The 18,938-nt window shown below is 39.4% G+C and overlaps 1 protein-coding gene across 1 annotated transcript; it reads right to left on the bottom strand.

Annotated features, from left to right (window-relative positions):
* Positions 1-13,959: 13,959 nt before the first annotated feature.
* On the bottom strand, positions 13,960-14,495 carry LOC122645034 (ubiquitin-conjugating enzyme E2 14-like). The gene has a single exon (XM_043838388.1). The coding sequence runs from the start codon at positions 14,493-14,495 to the stop codon at positions 13,962-13,964; it is 534 nt and encodes a 177-aa protein (XP_043694323.1). The 3' UTR covers positions 13,960-13,961.
* Between the last annotated feature and the right edge of the window lie 4,443 nt (positions 14,496-18,938).

Here is an 18,938-nt window from a genome sequence, read left to right as displayed (position 1 = left end):
CATAAAATCATTTGGTGTATGTCCACACATGATCTATGCAAAGGGTGGCTTTAGGACATGAGGTTTACCCTTGATAAGGAACAATGATATACCTGTCACCCTTGATCTAGAGTGAATCCATGAAGGTACTTGGTGTATCCCTTTGTAAAACCATCTGGTACAAGATCAAAAGGAGTGGTTTCATTGTGGGTCGCCCAAATCTACATAAGGGACCGAATAGTTATGTCACGGGGCTAGAGGAATCTTTGTTGTGCATATGCTATGTAGGAAGTGTATACTCATGAAAATGAAATAAACATCTTAATATTCACATGTTAATCAGATGTATAGAAATATTCACAAACATAAGGAAAGAAATATTCACATGGTCTAAACGAAAGTCTAATCTCAAAAAGCTCTTCCAATAGAGTCGCTAGAATGTTGGTGCGAGATGGGGGAGAGATCAGGATCCAGTGGATAGTTGTCATGTGCCACAGTGATAACCCAAATGATCATGATTATGCGACTGAGATGTTGGTCTCGATCGGATTGATCAAGGACATCTTTCTATTATTTGGAGTCGCCACCAAAGTTTAGGGGTCTTAGGTCCCTTAAGTTCCTCCCCCCCCCCCCCCCCCCCTTCTCCCCCACACCCCTCTCAAGGGAGAAAAGTGACTATCAGGATAGATAAGGAGAAGGGAAACCTCTAGAGTTTGAGTAAAGATCATATTATGTATTAGGAAGATGTTAACCACCTAGTCCCACTCGGCTACATAAGGAGAAGGGAAACCTCTAGAGTTTGAGTAAGGATCATATTACACACGCACACACACACGCAAGACATTTGGTGTGGTGGGGCTAGTGTGGTATGAGATATGTATAATTTAATATTTCTTTAGATTGCATGTCATTTAATAAATTTAATTATGGGTTGAAATTTGAACTAACAAAATTAATTGAAATCTACTTGTTTTTTTAGATTTGTAAATTGTGCTTACTTAGGTTTCTCGAGTTATTACATTGTAACTTCTTACGGAGTACTTTTTTGTGTTTGTCAAATACATCTTATTCTACTATGGTGCTGGATATGGTCGTCTGAAATGTATGATTAATTTTTTCAATTACTCAATTTATTACATTACAATGTCTAACGTTTAATCTTTAGAGTATTTTGTGCAATATTCACCAATCAGTTGTTAGTTGTTTAGTTCTTATTTTCCTATTTTTTTTTTAAAAAAAATTCATGAATTTGTTTTTTATAAATTATATAGATTTTTTATATAAATTTAGATACATTTCATGGAATTTTTTGTGATATTCACCACTTTTTACATAAATACTGTAAGAATATTACATGTTATGCAATCTTTTAAAAAAAACTATTTATTATTTCCAATTTTAATTTTTATATTGTATTGATTTCAACACATTTTTTATATTTTTAAAAAATTATTGTATTTCTGGTTGTATTTAGGGTAATAATGCACATAAAAAATGTTTAATTTTAAAGTTTATTTTTTGTAAATATTCATCTTTATTATTTATATTTTTTTAATTTTTTTTTACAGTTGATACAGGGCCTGCACCTAAGCCAATACCAAAAAAGTATACTGACTCACTGAATCAGATCAATATAACCTGATTTAGTCGATGCATATCGAATATGATATTGATTCCAAGACTAATCGATACCCGATCCAATAACATGAACCAAATCCATAATATTAAGAGTAGGCTCTTTTATATGATCTAGAAAGGGAAAACTAAATAGTTTTAGATACCCATATGTTTTATGTGGTGAGAAACTACACCATGGGCATGCTCTTTCCCTCTCTTGAGCATGATTTCAAATAATTTATAAAAAAAAAAAAACTTCTCTAACAAAGCATTACTCAAGTCTATGATATTAAGAGTACGCTCTTTTATATGATCTAGAAAATGAAAACAAAATAGCTTGTTATGGTTTTAGATACCCATTTGTTTTATGTGGTGAGAAACCACACCATGGGCATGCTCTTTCCCTCTCTTGAGTCTTGAACATGATTTCAAATAGTTTTCCAAAAGAAAAAAAGAAAAACTTCTTTAGCAAAACATTACCTTGATTATAATGGACAAAACACCACACACTTTTAAATCTGAATCACACAATCATTATTCTTCTTTCCATTTTGGGTGGATGAATTGTACCAAAAGATTCCAAATTTCCTCTGATTTTTAGGTGCCCAAAAAGATCCAATTGTAGGACAGTTTATCACATATGCTTTCAATGACTTTTTGCTAGCTGAATCCTCTATGTAGGGCCCCCCATTTGTTGTAACCTTGGATTTTTTTACCAAATTATACCTCTCACTCTTGAAGATATATGATTATTTTTGTTTCTTATTTTTTGTCTTTTTGGGGTAAGTTAAGGCATTAGATGACTTTTCTTGGTTAGAGGGCCATGCAAAGAACATTCCCATGGTGGTCCACAACATGCATGCCACTCTTGTTCTATAAACTTTCTATCATCACCCATCACACCATAGATTATATATATAATATATACTAGTATGGCAAGAAAAATAAATGAAAGTTTTAGGTGGATAGTTCATTTGATTAAAGTGATGAATGTTTTCAACCCTTTCATCACCATCAAACTAATAACAAATAATTAGTCATGAGTTATGACCCTGATTAATTAATTGTTTTTGAGAGTACCAAATACAATTTGCAATACATGGTTATCTCAATATTTTTTTGGATCTATATTATTTAAGGGAAAAAAAATACATATTGGATGGTTCTTCTATTCCAATATAATATGGAAAGTTATTGCTTGGTTTGGTGATATTACTCTCTCAATGATTTAGGTGTAAAAAATTGATCCAATGCATCATTATCAACATTAAACAATTCAAAATTGACTCCAATTAAGCCTAACACCTTTCTACCAAAACAGAGTCAGCCTAACACAAAATATTTGCACCATTTTATTCAGTATGTCAAGTGAAATCCACAAGGATAAATTTCACTCTTTCTTATATTTCTTTGAGTTGTCTTCTAGTAAAAATTTTTATTAAATTTCTTAACCATGAAAAAGAGACTCTAACAAAAATTTAAGAACATATTACTTAAGGGAAAGAGTGATCTCTGAACTTGCAAAGTGGAGACTCAGACAATAGAGAGGGTGGGAGACGGTTCTTCAATGGAGCGGCGTAGAGGATTAGGAGGAGAGTGTTGGGTTTGGTGTCTTTTATCTAGATTGGTTGATTTGGTTCAATGGTCAGATTGGATTATTCATTAGATTCTTTTAATAGGAAGGTGGAGAGACACTAAGGAAGAGTTAATGGAAGAGGTGGAGTCTTCCAAGATGGTTGAAGCCTTCAATTGGAGTGGAGTTTTAGTTTTCAAAGATTGAAGCCTTCAATTGGCCAGAGTGGAGTCTTCAAGAGTGGAAGAATTGGAGTTTTCCAAAAGGTGGAATCTCCAAGAGAGCGGAGTCTTCTAAGAGTAGAAGAGGATTCTTATAAAATGAGAGAGATGTTTACTAAAAGGAATAGTGAGGTTCCAAGTAGTGAGAAGCCAAAATATGAGGAAGGGGTATGAGAGAAGGGTTTACAAAGGGGTTTGGGTTTGAGAATCAAATCGCAAGGATCGTATCATTCTCTTGATCCTAGTAAAAGCCTAGATTCACTTCTTGGACATAAGAAGTTTTGCGGAACCACATAAATTTCTTGTTCTTGTGTATGTGCTTGTTTTATTCCAATGCTCGTTGTTCTTACACATGTTTTTCTATGTTGTACAAAATTTTGATGGCGTATACAATTTTGTATGTTTTATACATTTTCGTGCGTTGCTCACGTTGTGATGTAGAACATTGCTTCCCCACTCAGCAAGTGGCATCAGAGTTGGAGGTTGAAAATCAAATTTGGGGTTGATGGTCTAGGTCGATGGTGAGACCACACTGTATTTTTTTGACACAGGTGAAGGAGAAATTTATTTTAAAAAAATAAGTGGATTGATAAGGCAAAGGAAACACGTTGTAGGATGGGAAAAGCGTGGTGGGCACCCCCACAACATGATTCAAGGGAAGTTAGAATGCCTCCTCAGTAGGGATGTAAATGAATAGCCAAAATCCGTTTTCGTATTTGTTTAGCACTATCCGAATCCGTCCGAAAGCTAAACGGATACGGATACGGATAGGCTATAGCTATCCGAAAAGCTATATTTACATGTAAACGGATAAAATATCTGATCCGTATCCGTGTCCGTATCCGTTTAACACTATCCGAATCCGTCCGAAAGCTAATCGAATGCGGATGCCGATATAGCACTATCCGAGCCGAATTCGTCCGAAAGCTAATCGAATGCGGATGCGGATATAGCACTATCCAAGCCGAATCCGATCCGTTTACATCCCTACTCCTCAGGATGAAGATATTGATCGAAGGACCAAAAGGACATGCTTAATGAAGTGTCGGCCATTCAAGGGACTAGCATTGAGGATCTACAGGATGAAAAATGGGACCAAATAAATGAGTCGTCGATTATTCAAGGGGACTAGCACTAATGGAGTGCAAGGTGAATAATGGAGTTGAATTCATCCGGGGAACTAACAGTGCAAAGTCTAAGTCACAACAAGAGGTAGCCATTCATTCGAGGGACTAGCTATGTAAGATGAAAAATGAGGTCAAAGTGGTTTTTCAACCGTTCTTCAAGGTATAAAATCCAAGGTGGAGGTTGTTGGTTTTGATGTCTTTTATCTAGATCGGTTGATATGTTTGGTTCAACAGTCTGATTGGATTGTACATTAGGTTCTTCTAACAAAGAATGTGGAGTGACATTATGAAAGAAGTGGAGTCTTTCAAGAGTGGAAGAGGTGAAGTCTTCAAAGTGGGTGGAGTTTTCAAAAGAGTACAAGAGGTGGAGTCTTTTAAAAGTGGATGACATAGAGCCTTTCAAGGGTTGAGTTTTCCAAGAGGTAGAGTCTCCAAGAGAGTGGAGTCTTCCAAGAGTACTGGAAGAGTAGTTCTATTAAAGGAGAGAGGTGTCTACCAAAGGAAGTAGTGAGGATTCAAGTAGTGAGAAGCCAAAATGTGAGGAAGCAGGATGAGAGAAAGGTGTACAAAAGGACTTGGTTTTGAGAATCAAATTGCAAGAATTGTATTCTTCTCTTGATCTTAATAGAAGTTTGGACTCACTTTGTGGATTTAGGTCGTCTCTTGTCAATTATGTGCTTATTTTATTTCCTGTGCTCATTGCTCCTGCACATATGTTTTTGTGTGCTTTACACAATTCTGTTGGTATATATAATTTTGTGTTTTGTTTACATTTTCATGTGTTGCTTGAATCAGAAAGCAGAACGGCGCTTCTCCACCCAACAGAAGGATAGAGAGAGACCTTTTCCCCTATTTTAATGAATTTTCTCTTATTATCAACAAAAAAAGAAAAAAAAAAACCTTTTCCCTAAGATAGTCAGCATTTGATATGTATTTTTGGAATGCATTCTAAGTCAATTTTGCATTCCACGATGATAAAAATAGTTATTTTATCGCCGAAGAATGTGAAATTGACCTGGATTGCATTCCAAGAATATATACCAAACATAGTATTAATAAAATTACTTAAATACTAAGAGTAGGATGGGACAACATTATGTGATGGATCATTATCTACTCCATTTCCCTGCCCGGTCCATTTCCCTCAAATTCCTCTAATAGGGGGATGGAAATGACCACCCTACCCCTACCCTGGTGGGGTCCACCCCCTATTAGAGGGACTTAGAGAAATAAACCGGATAGGAAATAGAGCAAATAATTTTCCATTATATCATTATATGACCATCATTAGTTTGATGGAAAATTATCTCCTCCAATTCTCTGTCCGCTCCATTTCCTGCAATTCCTCTAATAGAGGGTGGATCTCACCTCGGGGCAATGTGTTTGGGCAGCGGGTAGACTGGTCATTTCCACCCCGTTATTAGAGGAATTGCAGGAAATAGAGCGTGTAGAGAATTGTAGGGGATAACAATTCCTATTTTGATGCTCCCTTCATGATCCTTTTTCTACACTACGGACATTGATACAAACTCACACAACTAACTAACTAAGTAATTAACTAACTATCTCTCTCTACCTACCTACCTAACTACAAGTTTATAGATATAGAATGGATGTAAGCTTTTGAGGGGCATTCAGAGGTAGGGTGTCCATCAGGCAGGAACTTGGTTGTCACGAAGCCATTACCGGGGACCCTTTTTGTCACACCTCTATTTTCTTGCTACGAATGATTTGGTAAGCTTTTGGCTTATCTCAACTATAAACCCCACCTTGCATTGGGCTTTCGATATTTGTTTTTTCAACTATTCACGTTTCATAGTGTAGGGATCACTGGGATTTCCATAGGGTTATAAGTACCAGTCATGGTTTTTAGAGGTTCATGTCTTGAGATTTAAGTTTCCAATCATGGTCTCAAGGATTCATGGTTTAAGATATAAAGTTTTATGGTTTACATATTTAATGGTCCAAGTGAAAGCGAACGATAAGGTTACGTTGGGTAACGGTCTGAACAAAGAACATCCGCTCTTGACTAAAAACGTTTTTTGATGTTTCTGATTTGGAATGGCATTCTGTGACAAAAAATGATCGTTACCAAACGTAGCTTAAGTATCCAGTTTTAGACGCAATCCATTTCACAAGATCCCCAGAGCCCCTCAGACTCCTAGCAATCCCCTCACAAGCCCTACGGTCCTCTATCATACTAGGAGGGAATGTTCAACCAAGACACCAATGGCGGCCCTCGATGGGAATGGAAAAATCCCTGACAAGCCTGGTTATTCTAGAAGGGTAACGGATTCTATCTCCATAAAAATTAATCAACACCCCTAAGGGGTGCTCATTTTCCAGCCATAAGTTGTAGAAGTACTATCACCAATCTTGTGGGTAATGATTTGGGAGACCAAATGCTTGTGTTTCAGAATATTACGATAAGGCCATGAGGCATCCAAGGGGCATGAATCCAACCAAATTGAGTTTTTGTTTAAGATATCTGGAGTACATCTAGTAAATCCATAGACATTTTCTTTTAAAAGCCAACTTCCAAAGAATGTCCAAGACACAAAATTTTGTGTTGGAGTGTGTTTGCGCCTAATATGAGATGTCCGCACTCAAGGACAAGTTGCCCGCAACTCTGCGGAGACGTCCGCTGCTAAATAGAGAATAATTAAGTTTTTATTCCAAGATTGATTTGTGCTTGTAATTGGCAAATCCAATTTCTAGAGGGTTTTGTGCTTGTAACCTTCAAATCCATTTTTTTGAGGTCTTATTTCACTCTGTTTTATAGATTGTTGTTACTTTATGTGGAGGGCTTATCCTACACAAGAAGAGTCACTTGGTGACTGTATTAAAGATTCAGTGTTAGCCATTTGAAAAACACCTAAAGATTTTAATTCGAAGACTATTATTGCCGCTTGTAAAGATTTAATTGTTACTTTGGAAAGCAATTGAGAATAGTGAAATTCCAAAATTTGAGAGTAGCGTTTGGGAGTGGATGTAGACAAGGTTGGCGAACCACCATAAATTCTACCTCTTTTGTCATTTTTCTCTTTCCTTTGCTTCCTTTACATGTGGGTGTAAGCTCAAATGTTCGTAACTTCAGAAATTGATTTACTTGAAAAGTTCTGAATTCTAACTTTAAATTGTTTCAATTTTTTCATAAACCCAATTCACCCCCTCTTGGGAGACTCTATGATCCTATAGATATCACCACGTGAAAAATAAATTATTTTTTGTTTTAAATGTGAGGCTATGCCGATTGATCAATAATGTACAATAAAATACGTTGACCACATATAAATTTCCACGTGATCCACAAAAAGGGGCAGAAAGTGAGTATCAAACCATTTTGGACTGAGTTTCCTTCAGCCACGATGAATGTGATCTTGTTCACCATGAGGGTAGGAAATGGTATCTGGAAGGACGTATTTTGAAAAAGGGAGAATGTTCTCTGTTTTGCAGCGCAAGCTACGCCTAGGCACATGGGCCTGCCACTCAGGGGGTAGGGTGGTCATTGCACCCACCCCCATGTGCCTAGGCGTAGCCTGCGCTACGGCATAGAGAACAGTGCCCCAAAATACTAAAAACTAAAAGAGGTTTGTAAACCCTAAGATGATGACTTTTCATTCACCGGATGTGGAGGGAAACTTTTAGCACAACCTTTTGTATCTTTTCTTTTTTCGCTCAGAAACAACCCTCCCCCCCCGAGTTTGGATTTGATACCCACATGGGAACGGGTGGGAACAGATTTGAACCTTCCATAGGGGTGTTGGACCCACCTCTAGGGTGCGGGACCCACTACCCATGGAGGGGTCAGATCTGTCCCCACCCGTCCCCATGTGGGTAGCTGAACCGGATTTTCACCCCACCCCACCCCAAAAGACCCCCATCCTCTCCTAGTCACCTTTGTTGGAAAACCTGAGGTGTACATATCCAAGAAAGACACTCTGGGGGACCCATAGGATATATATAGAATTGGGATCGCATTGTACAATTTGTGGGGCCCATATTGAGTGAAATGGGTCTCACGTACCCTACGGTCCCTTATTTGATCTCCTATCATATATCCTCACTGATTGGATTGACTGCAAAATTTAAAGCCCACAAAGATGGGACTGATTGGTCCCACCATGTTGGCTTTTCACGTTGCAAAACAGAGAGAATCCCTTCCACAGCTGATTCAGGTGATTTCAAAGATCCATTATTCATGGGCCAACAAAGAATATGAGAAGAACAGTACTAGAACTAGTTGAACCAGGTGACACTTGTTCTCTATGGGAGAGACGGAAGGAAGGATACTAAGTATGAAACTATCAACTTTTTAAATTAACAAAAATAACTTTTAGTATTTAGAGAGGTATCAAAGCAATTTAAGAAGAGACATACAAAATAAAATGGGTCAAGAAAATAGAAATAGCAATAGTATACTTTTGTTGTGAATTATATAAAAATTTTTATAGCCAACAACTTTCGGACTCGATCATGAAGTATATTTTGATGGTGATGGATATACAGGACCGTTTGTTGAAAAGCATTTCACTTTGCCGCGTTTTAGTTGATGGGTTTTGAATCATAACCACCCTTCATAACACAATCTGTTGGCCGTACCTCAGTCAAAGTTGTTCTACTTTGACCAATTCCTTTTCAATTATAATTCTTCTTTTTATTTTTTTCTTGATTCCGACAAGAATTAGAAATTTGGTATTGCAAATTATGTCAGACTCCGCTGATTCGGATATGCATTGATCATGTTGTTGCAAACACACTAATTTTTAAAGTAAAACAAATCTTTCGAATTAAGGATAATGAAAGTGTAATTTTATTTTCTTATAATAGACGATATCAAGTTCTTTCACATTGTAAATTGATTTATTCGATTGAATTTTCGATTCTAAATCCATCATCGATCCCAATCCTTATTGGTCGGTATCAGTTATAGTAGTTTTCAATGAGCCAAGTCTACCCTAAGTATCAGAAGACAAGAAAACAATAATTGTACAATAAGTTCATGAAGTTGGACCATTCAACTTGTGACCACCGATCACAAAAATTAAGTAGAAAGTCGACTTGGCGACCACTGACCTTTTAGGTTGATAAAGATATAAGGTGGCTTAGACTTTTTCTCGCTAGAAGAATGGGAGGGTGTAGATAGGTCTATGAGACTTAATGTTTGACTTTGTTAAAAGATAATTCCTTGTCAAATTTAGCGGATTAGAATTGTAGCTTTAAGGATGAGAAGAACTAAAACCAAGTAGGATCTAATGTCGACTTCAATTGAAGGCCTAATGAGTAGGGACTAAAACAACCAGTTAGTTAGGGTTTGAATCATTCCCACCATTGTGGATTTGAGGAGGCTCATAATGTACATAGTCTTACTCTTGTTTTCGCAGAGATATTGTTTCCATATTTGAACCTGTGACCAGTTGATTAGAATGGAGCAATCTTAATGTTGCACCAAGGCCTGCTCTCTTAATTAGGACTTAAATCATGAAAGCAATAAATGGAAACAAAGACTTGACATTGAATCATAAAGGATCATATATGGATTTAGTAATTGGTAGTGGATACAATATTGGAACCAATTTGTCCCTTTTTTTATTATTTTTTTTAATAAAAATTAATTTTTTAATCTATTTATCCTTGGTCCGTATTGATCCATCGATATAGGATCAATCAGAAATCGAATACCAACGAATCAGTAGATTCGGCTAGCCCTATTTTGACTACTAAATCCTTGTAAAGGATATGGGTTGGTGTTCTTTGCTGGGGAGTGTGGTTCCGAATGTACACATTAGCATCATGGGAATGGGATTTTTTAGCTATCCTTATTTGGGCTACCAAATCCTTGTAAAAGATATGGCTAAGTGTTCTCTGTGGGAGAGCGTGATTACAAGTGCGCACGTTGGTATTATGGAATTGGGATTTCTATCTTTCATGGGGGTAGGGCGATCATTTCACCTCACCTATGTCTCGACGTGGGTAGTACACTCACCCTAGAAAACTATTCTCTAATTAAAGGTAATATATGTAAAGGGTGCTGTTCTCTGTGGCACAACACAAGCTGCTCTCAGGCACATGTGGTTGGGTGCAATGACTACTTTGCCCCCTGTACAAACTGCCTATGTACCTGAACGCAGCTTGTGCTGCGGCCCAGAGGACATTCTTCCTACATGTAAACAACATAACTGGATGGGATTTATTAAAGGTAAACTTTAGAGGGGGTCACTTGTATATATTGCTTTATTCTAATTAAAGTGAGCCCAATCCCTTCATGATGTGCAATCCCTTCAGATGTGGAGATCTACCAGCTTGGGATCACAAGGTTCCTCAATTTCTGCTCATCTGTCAGCTGTTCACCTGGCATGTGTTGATGGGATTAGGGCCCCATGTTGGGAAGTTAGGAATGGGCCAGTCAGGTCAAATCCAAAAGGTCAGTGGACCAAGATTAGATGGGCCATGGCCAATATATCTTGGACGCTATAATTTATTGATCCAAATTTGAGTTAATGAATACCAATGCATGAATGGATGATGGAACAAAGCTAAATCTGTTGGCAATCAACCTATTGACTCAAATATGGAACAAAGCTAAATCTGTTGGCGATCAATTAGGCATGACCGCATGACAGGTTGAATCAGGCAATTTGGGCTCAGGCATTGTCAGATCCAATCTTGTCACGTCAGTATTAATAGCCTGGGCAGGTGTGCGAACTATTTAAAATATTATAAAATAGAGAGAATGTTTTCTATGTTGCAGCCTGTGAAGTGCCTAGGTACATGGGTCTGCCACTCTGGGGTAGAATGATCATTATGATCAATTTCATGTGCTTAGGCGTAGCCTATGCTGCTGTACAAAGAATAACGCCCCTATAAAGAAACTAAGATAGAATGCCTTTGTTTTTGGGGGGAGGGTTACGATCGGACACAATGGGTGGTAAAATGACCACCCCACCCCAAGGAAGGTGGAATTTTCGCCTTCGAGATGCCAATGCACTCTCATTGGCTGCCCCACCCACGTGACCCCTACGCTCCCCCACAGAGCATGCTCTCCAAAAATATAATTTCTAGTTTTCTACTATTTTTTTACATGGTTATTTCATGGAGAGAGCTCATTCAATTAATTAATGGGCAAGAATTTTCTAAGGAGGAGTGTGGCCCTTACACATGCATGGGAGCCAATGAAAACATGCATGGAAGCATCATGGTGGTGAGATTTTCGCTTTTCATTGGGGATAAGACGGTAGTTTACCCTCACTGTGTGATAGGAAGCTTTTCTCATTAATTTATTTAAGACAATACTATGAGGATCACTGGGTTCCTACTTAGCTGACCCCATAACTGGTCCCATTTTGTTATTTAGATTTGATTGGGGTAAATCAGTCGTGCTGGTTGGATTTGGATGGGAAACTAGCCCATCGGGTGAGGGACTCATGCCAAACCCACCCATTTACTATTCAGAATAATAGACCAAACCCATAAATGGATCATTTCATAGTTGGGCCTGGTTCAGTCAGGTTAGAGCGAGGTAACTAGGACAGATAACAAATTACATAGCACATGTATAATAGAATTTGGATCTGCTAATTGAGAATTAATAAATTTAACAACACTATTATCCCTATTCATTATAAACTATGAGAGAGTCATTTGAGGTGGCATGGCCATTTGCAACGGGGCCTTGGGATGCTTCAATATAAAAAACTGATTTGATTTAGATTAAAGAGACTAAAATAACCAAGGTCAAACCTACACTAACCATAAGAGAATTGGTGAGAAAAGACATGTAGAACTTAGGCCTAATTTCATGTATGACATTGAATAAAGTTAATTGAATAGCAAGGATCCATCGCCATTTAGTTGGGATAAAGCTATGTTGTTGTTGTTGAACAGTACTAACCCTATTGAACCCGAACTAAACAGACTTACAACTCTCCATCTTCATTAACACAAGGGAAGCAGTTTTCTGTCCGGGAGTGTGTCTTACGGCAACACTCCCATGTGTCTATATCTCTCCTAAAAAAAAAAGAGGGCAAATTTGTCTTTTCATATAGGGAAGAGAGAAATAGACTCATGGAAGTGCTGGCGTAAACCACGCTATATCTGATTTTTGGTGAGAATTAAATTTTAGAGGACAGATACATAGGCCACCAAATGCAGGTTCTCACCAAAGCATATTGGAAGAAGGAAGCAGAGCTTTTATATATCAGTTGATTCCAATGTTCCTTTTTAAGTCACTTTTGTTAAGGATTTTTTCTTTCTTTCTTTCTTGATAAACACTTTTTAATCAGAGTTGAAAGAATGACAAGTTGGAAAAACAGTCCCAGGTATATTAAAATAGAAATCGAAAGACAAATCAAATTCTAATATTAATATTTTCTCTACTTGAATGCTGCATGGGTTGAGCCTGGATCTGACCCAAAACAAAGTGTCAACCGGAGTCAACCCATCTTAAAATTGGTTTGGTCTCGGCCTGGATCACTCTCTCTCTCTGATTGTGTAGCGCTGGCACTAATTCGGAGGCCAATGAGAAAGTACAAAAGGCATCAATATAGATACGATTTTTTATTTTATTGAGGCAGAGTGATGGAAAATTATTTCCTACAGTTTTCTGTCCCGCCTAGTTCCCCAATTCCTCTAATAGGGGGTGATGGACCCCACTTGGACAGAGTGTTTGAGCAGGGGTAAGGTGGTCATTCCAGTCCCTCCTTGTTAGAGGAACTGAAGAACTGGGCCGGGCAGACAACTGGGGGTGATAAAGATCTCCAGAGTGATACTTTTGTGCACTCCTACATTAGGCGCAAGAGCTATGGGAGCATTTCTTTTTCCCTATATAGGGTTGATGATAGTGGCATCACCATCCCCCGCTCCCCAAAGAAAATGTTGTCATAGTGTCCACACCACGCCTTGCTCCCCAATAGGATTTTAATAATCGGTATTGGGATTAGTATCAGTCTCGGTCGATGCCAAGACGATACAATACCGATTCAGATTGGCCTGTTTTTCAGTCCCGATTGATGATTTTATTCCTAAATTTCAATAAAATAATTAATTTATTTACATTTTTACCCTTAGTATCCCTAAATCGATATCGTATCAATTAAGAATTGGTATTGGTCTCTACCGATACTGATACTAATTCCTTGAACCATGCTCCCCGGCCAAAGGAATGGTCGGTCGAGAAAACTGTCTGATACGGATCAGTCCCGGCCAAGACTGATACCATATCGGAGACCGATATTTTAAACAAACCATGAAATACATTGAAACATATGAAGAACAAATTATTAAAGATACTTTCTATTAGTCTAGCATGATATTCTCCAAACATCACAGAAAAGGAAACTAAAAAGACTCGAACCAAAAAAAAGGAAAACAGAAAGATTCAACACCAAGAAACCTAGCTAGCTAGTCACCACCACCACCACCGCAGGCGCGCCAACCAAAAGCTTATTATCCAAGCGATGCTTCAACGATCCGGCGAACATTCTTCTTGAAATCACGTTGGTTACTCTCTCTCCATTGTTTAGCAGCTTCGATATTGGCAGGAGATTCATCGTTAGGACTCGATAACATGGAAATAATACTCAGTAATATGCTTTCCACAGTAAGAACCGGTGACCATCTCTCACTCGCAAGTTCATATCCATTTGGGTCTTCACCAGGTGGATGAAGGATTGATATGCAAACCCTTCCATCTGGATAAACGTTTGGATGCCACATCTCTGAAACAAATTTCACCGATGGAGGATGGAATGGGTAATCCTTTGGAAAACTCATGATGGCATCAAAGGAACCCCACTCGTAAAAAGTATCAAGAGGTCCTATTATATTAACACTCCATTCGTATATATTCTTTTCATTCACTAGACCCACAGAGAACCCTTCCACTGGTTTCTTCCAGAGATCTTTAAGTTGTTGTTGAAGGAGAAGGCTTGCTTGAGGAGTCGTCGTCGTCTCTCCTTTCTTGTTTTCTGGTGATTCCATTGGCCGGAAAGAAAAAAGGGAGAACAGGGCTGAGGGAGGGAGGGAAGGGGTTTGTTCAAAGATTTAATTAAGAACAGAGAAGAGAAGAGAAGGGTTTGAACTGAACTGATAGGGTTGTTGTTTAGTTTTATAGACCCAGATCCATATGGTAGTCTAAAACCAATTAGGAGTCCTAATGGTAGTGGGATTATGCACTGACCGATTTAACCCCTTCTCATATCCATCACATCAAATCTAATTCCACTTTCCAATTCAATCACTGAAAAAGCCGTGTTTTAAAAAAGGAAGGGAGAGGGTTTCCTTCGAGGGCAGTGTAAGAAAGGATCTATACATTACAATCATCTATATGACTATATGGTTTCTAATCTTGGACTTGGATCGGGATCGGGATTGATTTTTCAAGATTAAAAAAAATGGAATTTTTGAAATCATTATCGAATGTAATCGTGTAAATTACTTACATATCCGAACGATAATCAATACAAATTTAGTTAGTGATAATATCCATTCTAATTATACCTTAATATTATCTATAATTGGAATGTTCTCCGTGGGGGAGTGTACTCCCTGCACCCAGACACATGGGGGGAAATGACCACCCGGCCCTTCATGGAAGGTGGTAATAGTCGTCTTGTTCATGTTGCCACTTGCGCCCCCATTAGCCCCTGTGCACGCATAGGGATCATAGAGAAATCTTGCCCATGTATTATACATGGGTGTATCTTGTTGTCACCAAGTAGGGTGGACTAAGAAGTTGTAACGTCTAAAGGTCCCTCAACCCCTACATGTGGTCAACAGTAACACCTCGATAGTGACTGCAACTTCTCGCGCCATGAATATTTTCAGTTTCAAGCATTTATGGCGCTTATTAATCATCAAGCTAGCAGTTACTAAACAAATATGATCAACCAGCCATGTGTTGAGGGGATTAAGTCCCTATGTTGGGAAGCTAGAATGGGCCGGGTCAAATCCAAACTGGGAAGTGGGCCAAATTGAGATGGGCTTTTATGGCCTATATAGTTTGGACGCTATAATCTATTGATCCAATTTGAGTTATAAATAGCAAATTGATCAAAGGAAATTAATACGTAAATTCTGTATTTTTAGTTTGGAAACTGAAATTTCATTCAAATAAAAGGCATGAAATATACAAGGTTGGTGTACAATGTATCCGAAACCAAGGAGTGGGAAATGACCATTCTGTCGTATATGCAATTGACAGAGTCTCCCAGGCTAGGGTATGGGTAAGCCCAACAGTAACCCTAGAGAAAAAGCTGTAAACACAGCAACCAACACCACTCAACACATGACACATGTCCTTGTGAGTAGGGATGGGCATGGCATACAGAGCCATGTGAATACCCAACAAGTTGACCCACAGACTGGGACGAAATTTCGTTGCTATACTAGTAGCAGGAATATTCCTGCTACAAGGCTGGCAGCCAAGGAAATGAGACCTTAAAGGGTATTTTAGAAAATACCAAAACATAGGAGGGTATTTATCAACCCAAAGGGCAAGTAAATTATTCCATTTCCTTGGCTGCTATCCTTGTAGCAGGAACATTCCTACTCTAAGTGTAGCAGCAAAATTTTTTCCACAGACTGTCTCGTCCCCACTTTCCCCGATGCCAGCCTGGTAAACAGAACCCATCGTATTCCGACCAATTGTCGGTTGCGGTGCTGTCGGAGACCTAGTTGTGGGTGGCGGATTCTTTGTGCAAAACCGGCATGAGACCAGACGCCTCCCAACTCCGGTGTCTGGTGTTGATCCTCTCAACAGCGAAGGGGTCGATCACAAAGGTACCCTTGCTGCCGACAGTGATGACGCGAAAGCCACTACAAACGACATTGAGGTCCTGGCTCCAATCGTGTGGAGCTTCCGTCTGGTTCCAAGCGAGATGCACAGACAAGTTGGAATGATCTGGGTACTGGGGAAGTGGACGAGGAGCTGTTGGTGTAGAGGTTGAGGCGGAGGATGACGTCGATGTAGGTGCAGATCTTAAATTCTGTATTGTTTCATAAAACAAAAATTTGTATTGGTTTCAATTCCGTTAGCAATCAACCTATTTAGAATTGGGCATGAAGTGAAGCATGTCGGATCCGAAGCCTAATCTGGTAACATCAATTTTAATGGCCCATTCAGAATTGGACAGGTAGGCGACTTGCAAGTAACATTAGAAAAAAAAAATGGGAAAAGGCTGGGTATGCTAGCGGTATACCCTAAGCTAGCACCCTATGTGTCTTATATCTCTCTTCCTCCCTTTGAGGGGCTAAGGGAGTCATTTCAAAGGGGTAAAGAGAGATAGACACATAGGGTGCTAGCTTATGGTATACCGCTAACATATCCATCTCTCTTCCAAAAACATAATGACCAGTTGTTTCCTTAAATGAATAACAATGACCCACCAATGGGTGATCGATACATGGCAGAAGATCAAGTCAAAGTGGAAAATTAAAGTTGAAACTACTATGATTCATTGGGATTCAAATTCTCTCGTTGTGCCACTGCAAAAATCGAGATTAGGAACTCTTATCTCTTAGTAGGAATCAGACTTTTCCACCATCCTTATATTATACATAGGAAGGTAGGGTACAAGGTATGGCACACTCAATTACTCTCTCAAGCTCATGCGCTTTTAGTTTCCTAGCTCATACTACTGGTGTTCGGATTTCTGATGTAAGCATCGGAGAATTCCCTTCGGAGTCTGCTCTTACCCTCTCTCTTGCGTAGTTTTTGGTTCTTGGTGTGTAGGTCAGAAAATTATCCTCTCCAATTCCCTAAAGCTCGGTAGTGTGATAGTGCTGGTGGAGATGCTGACATGTGGCAGCTCAGACATCCAACGGCCTGAACTCATTGACTATGTTGAGTTCGGACCATTAAATGTCTAAACTGCCATGTATCGACATCTCCACCTAGCACTGTCGCATTGTCGAGCTTTAGGAATTTGGATAGGATAATAGGTCTCCTCCCAACACCTCGATTCAACAACACCCCTAGAGACAATACTATTAGGACCACAGCATCACCAAACTATCTGTGACCCCATAGTGTGGACTAGTCTCCACTTTGTTATTTTGGATATGGGCTAGTTATTTATCCTTGGTTTTGAACCATGGGAAAATAGGAGAGAAATCAGGTCTGCTGGTTGGGTTTGGATGGATGTGGGCTAGGTTTGGACAGGAACCAGCCCATCTGGTAAGGGACGCATGCCAAACCCACTCATTTACTGTTCGGCATAACAGGCCAAATCCAAGAATGGATCATTTGTTATTTGGGCCAGGTTCAGTCAGATTAAAACCACCCATTTGTCACACTCATAAACCTACTCACGGAGAAAAAAGGACAAGTAATTACGTAATATAAATCTATTCTCAAATAAATAGGAATATGTAATTATCTAATAAAAATCTACTTCATCTTTTTTAATTTTAAATTATTGCTTTAAGAAAAAAATATAATCAATTTCATCAATGTAAGAATGAGAATGTGAGGAGGCCCAAAAATTGAGGGGGTGTTATTTATTTAATACATAAATCCAAATTTAGTCGATTTAAATGGTCTCATTTTTAATCCAAAATTGAACCATTTAGTAAGCGGTTTTGTGATTTCAATGTGATAAATCCAAATTCACACCAACCAATCGAAGGCCGCCACATGTCCCGGCCCAAGGAGGTGGACCATGACAGGACCAGTGAAGGACCAACCACGGGCGCGGACCGCATGACTACCCCCTCCACGGGAGTTGATCCGCATTACCACCCTCGGGCGCCAATCCACATGACCACCCTCAGGCGCCGATCTGCATGTCCACCCTCGGCGCAGATATGCATGACCACCCTTGGGCCCCGATCCACATGACCACCCTCGGACACCGATCAGCATGACCACCCTCGGGCTCAGACAGTCTACAGGCGTGACCTCGGACAAGCACGAGCGAAGACCGACCTAGGGTACAGATCAGACCCCGAGCGTAGACCCTGATCTAAGATCAAGGTACCACCGTCGCCATCAACAAGACATGCACCATCTCCAGGACTCTAGAACACCGCCTATCAGCTGCACAGTCCCAGACAGACACAAACATCAGGCACCTTATTTGGCAACGTATCAGCGTCTATCCGCTAGGTAAATTAGCCTTACAAGGACACTACCTCCTGTGGGGGACAACCAATAAAGGAAGAACCCTGCTACCCAGGGACTCTATGAAATACGAGAACTACTAAATTGGTTCTACGACGCGAGCTCTTTGGCTCCATGGCTCCCAGAGAACCAACAAGTTGAGGTAGTCGACCTCAACCCTAAAGCAGCCATGGAGCCAGCACCTGATCCTAATGCACCAGCGACTGTGGGTCAAATCAATGACTTGCAGCGGCAGATCCTCAATGACCGACGATTCTTTCGAGACTACCTGAGGCAGTGTGCGACATCCCATTGTTGCAAAG

Source organism: Telopea speciosissima, chromosome 11, assembly GCF_018873765.1.
Source record: "Telopea speciosissima isolate NSW1024214 ecotype Mountain lineage chromosome 11, Tspe_v1, whole genome shotgun sequence".
NCBI classification, from domain to species: domain Eukaryota; kingdom Viridiplantae; phylum Streptophyta; class Magnoliopsida; order Proteales; family Proteaceae; genus Telopea; species Telopea speciosissima.
The sequence above is the reverse complement of the archived record's forward strand: the minus strand, read 5'-3'. Positions and strand labels throughout refer to the sequence as shown.

Coding starts and splice junctions, on each gene's coding strand:
- LOC122645034 (XM_043838388.1), bottom strand. CDS start 14,495: ATGGAATCACCAGAAAACAAGAAAGGAGAGACGACGACGACTCCTCAA.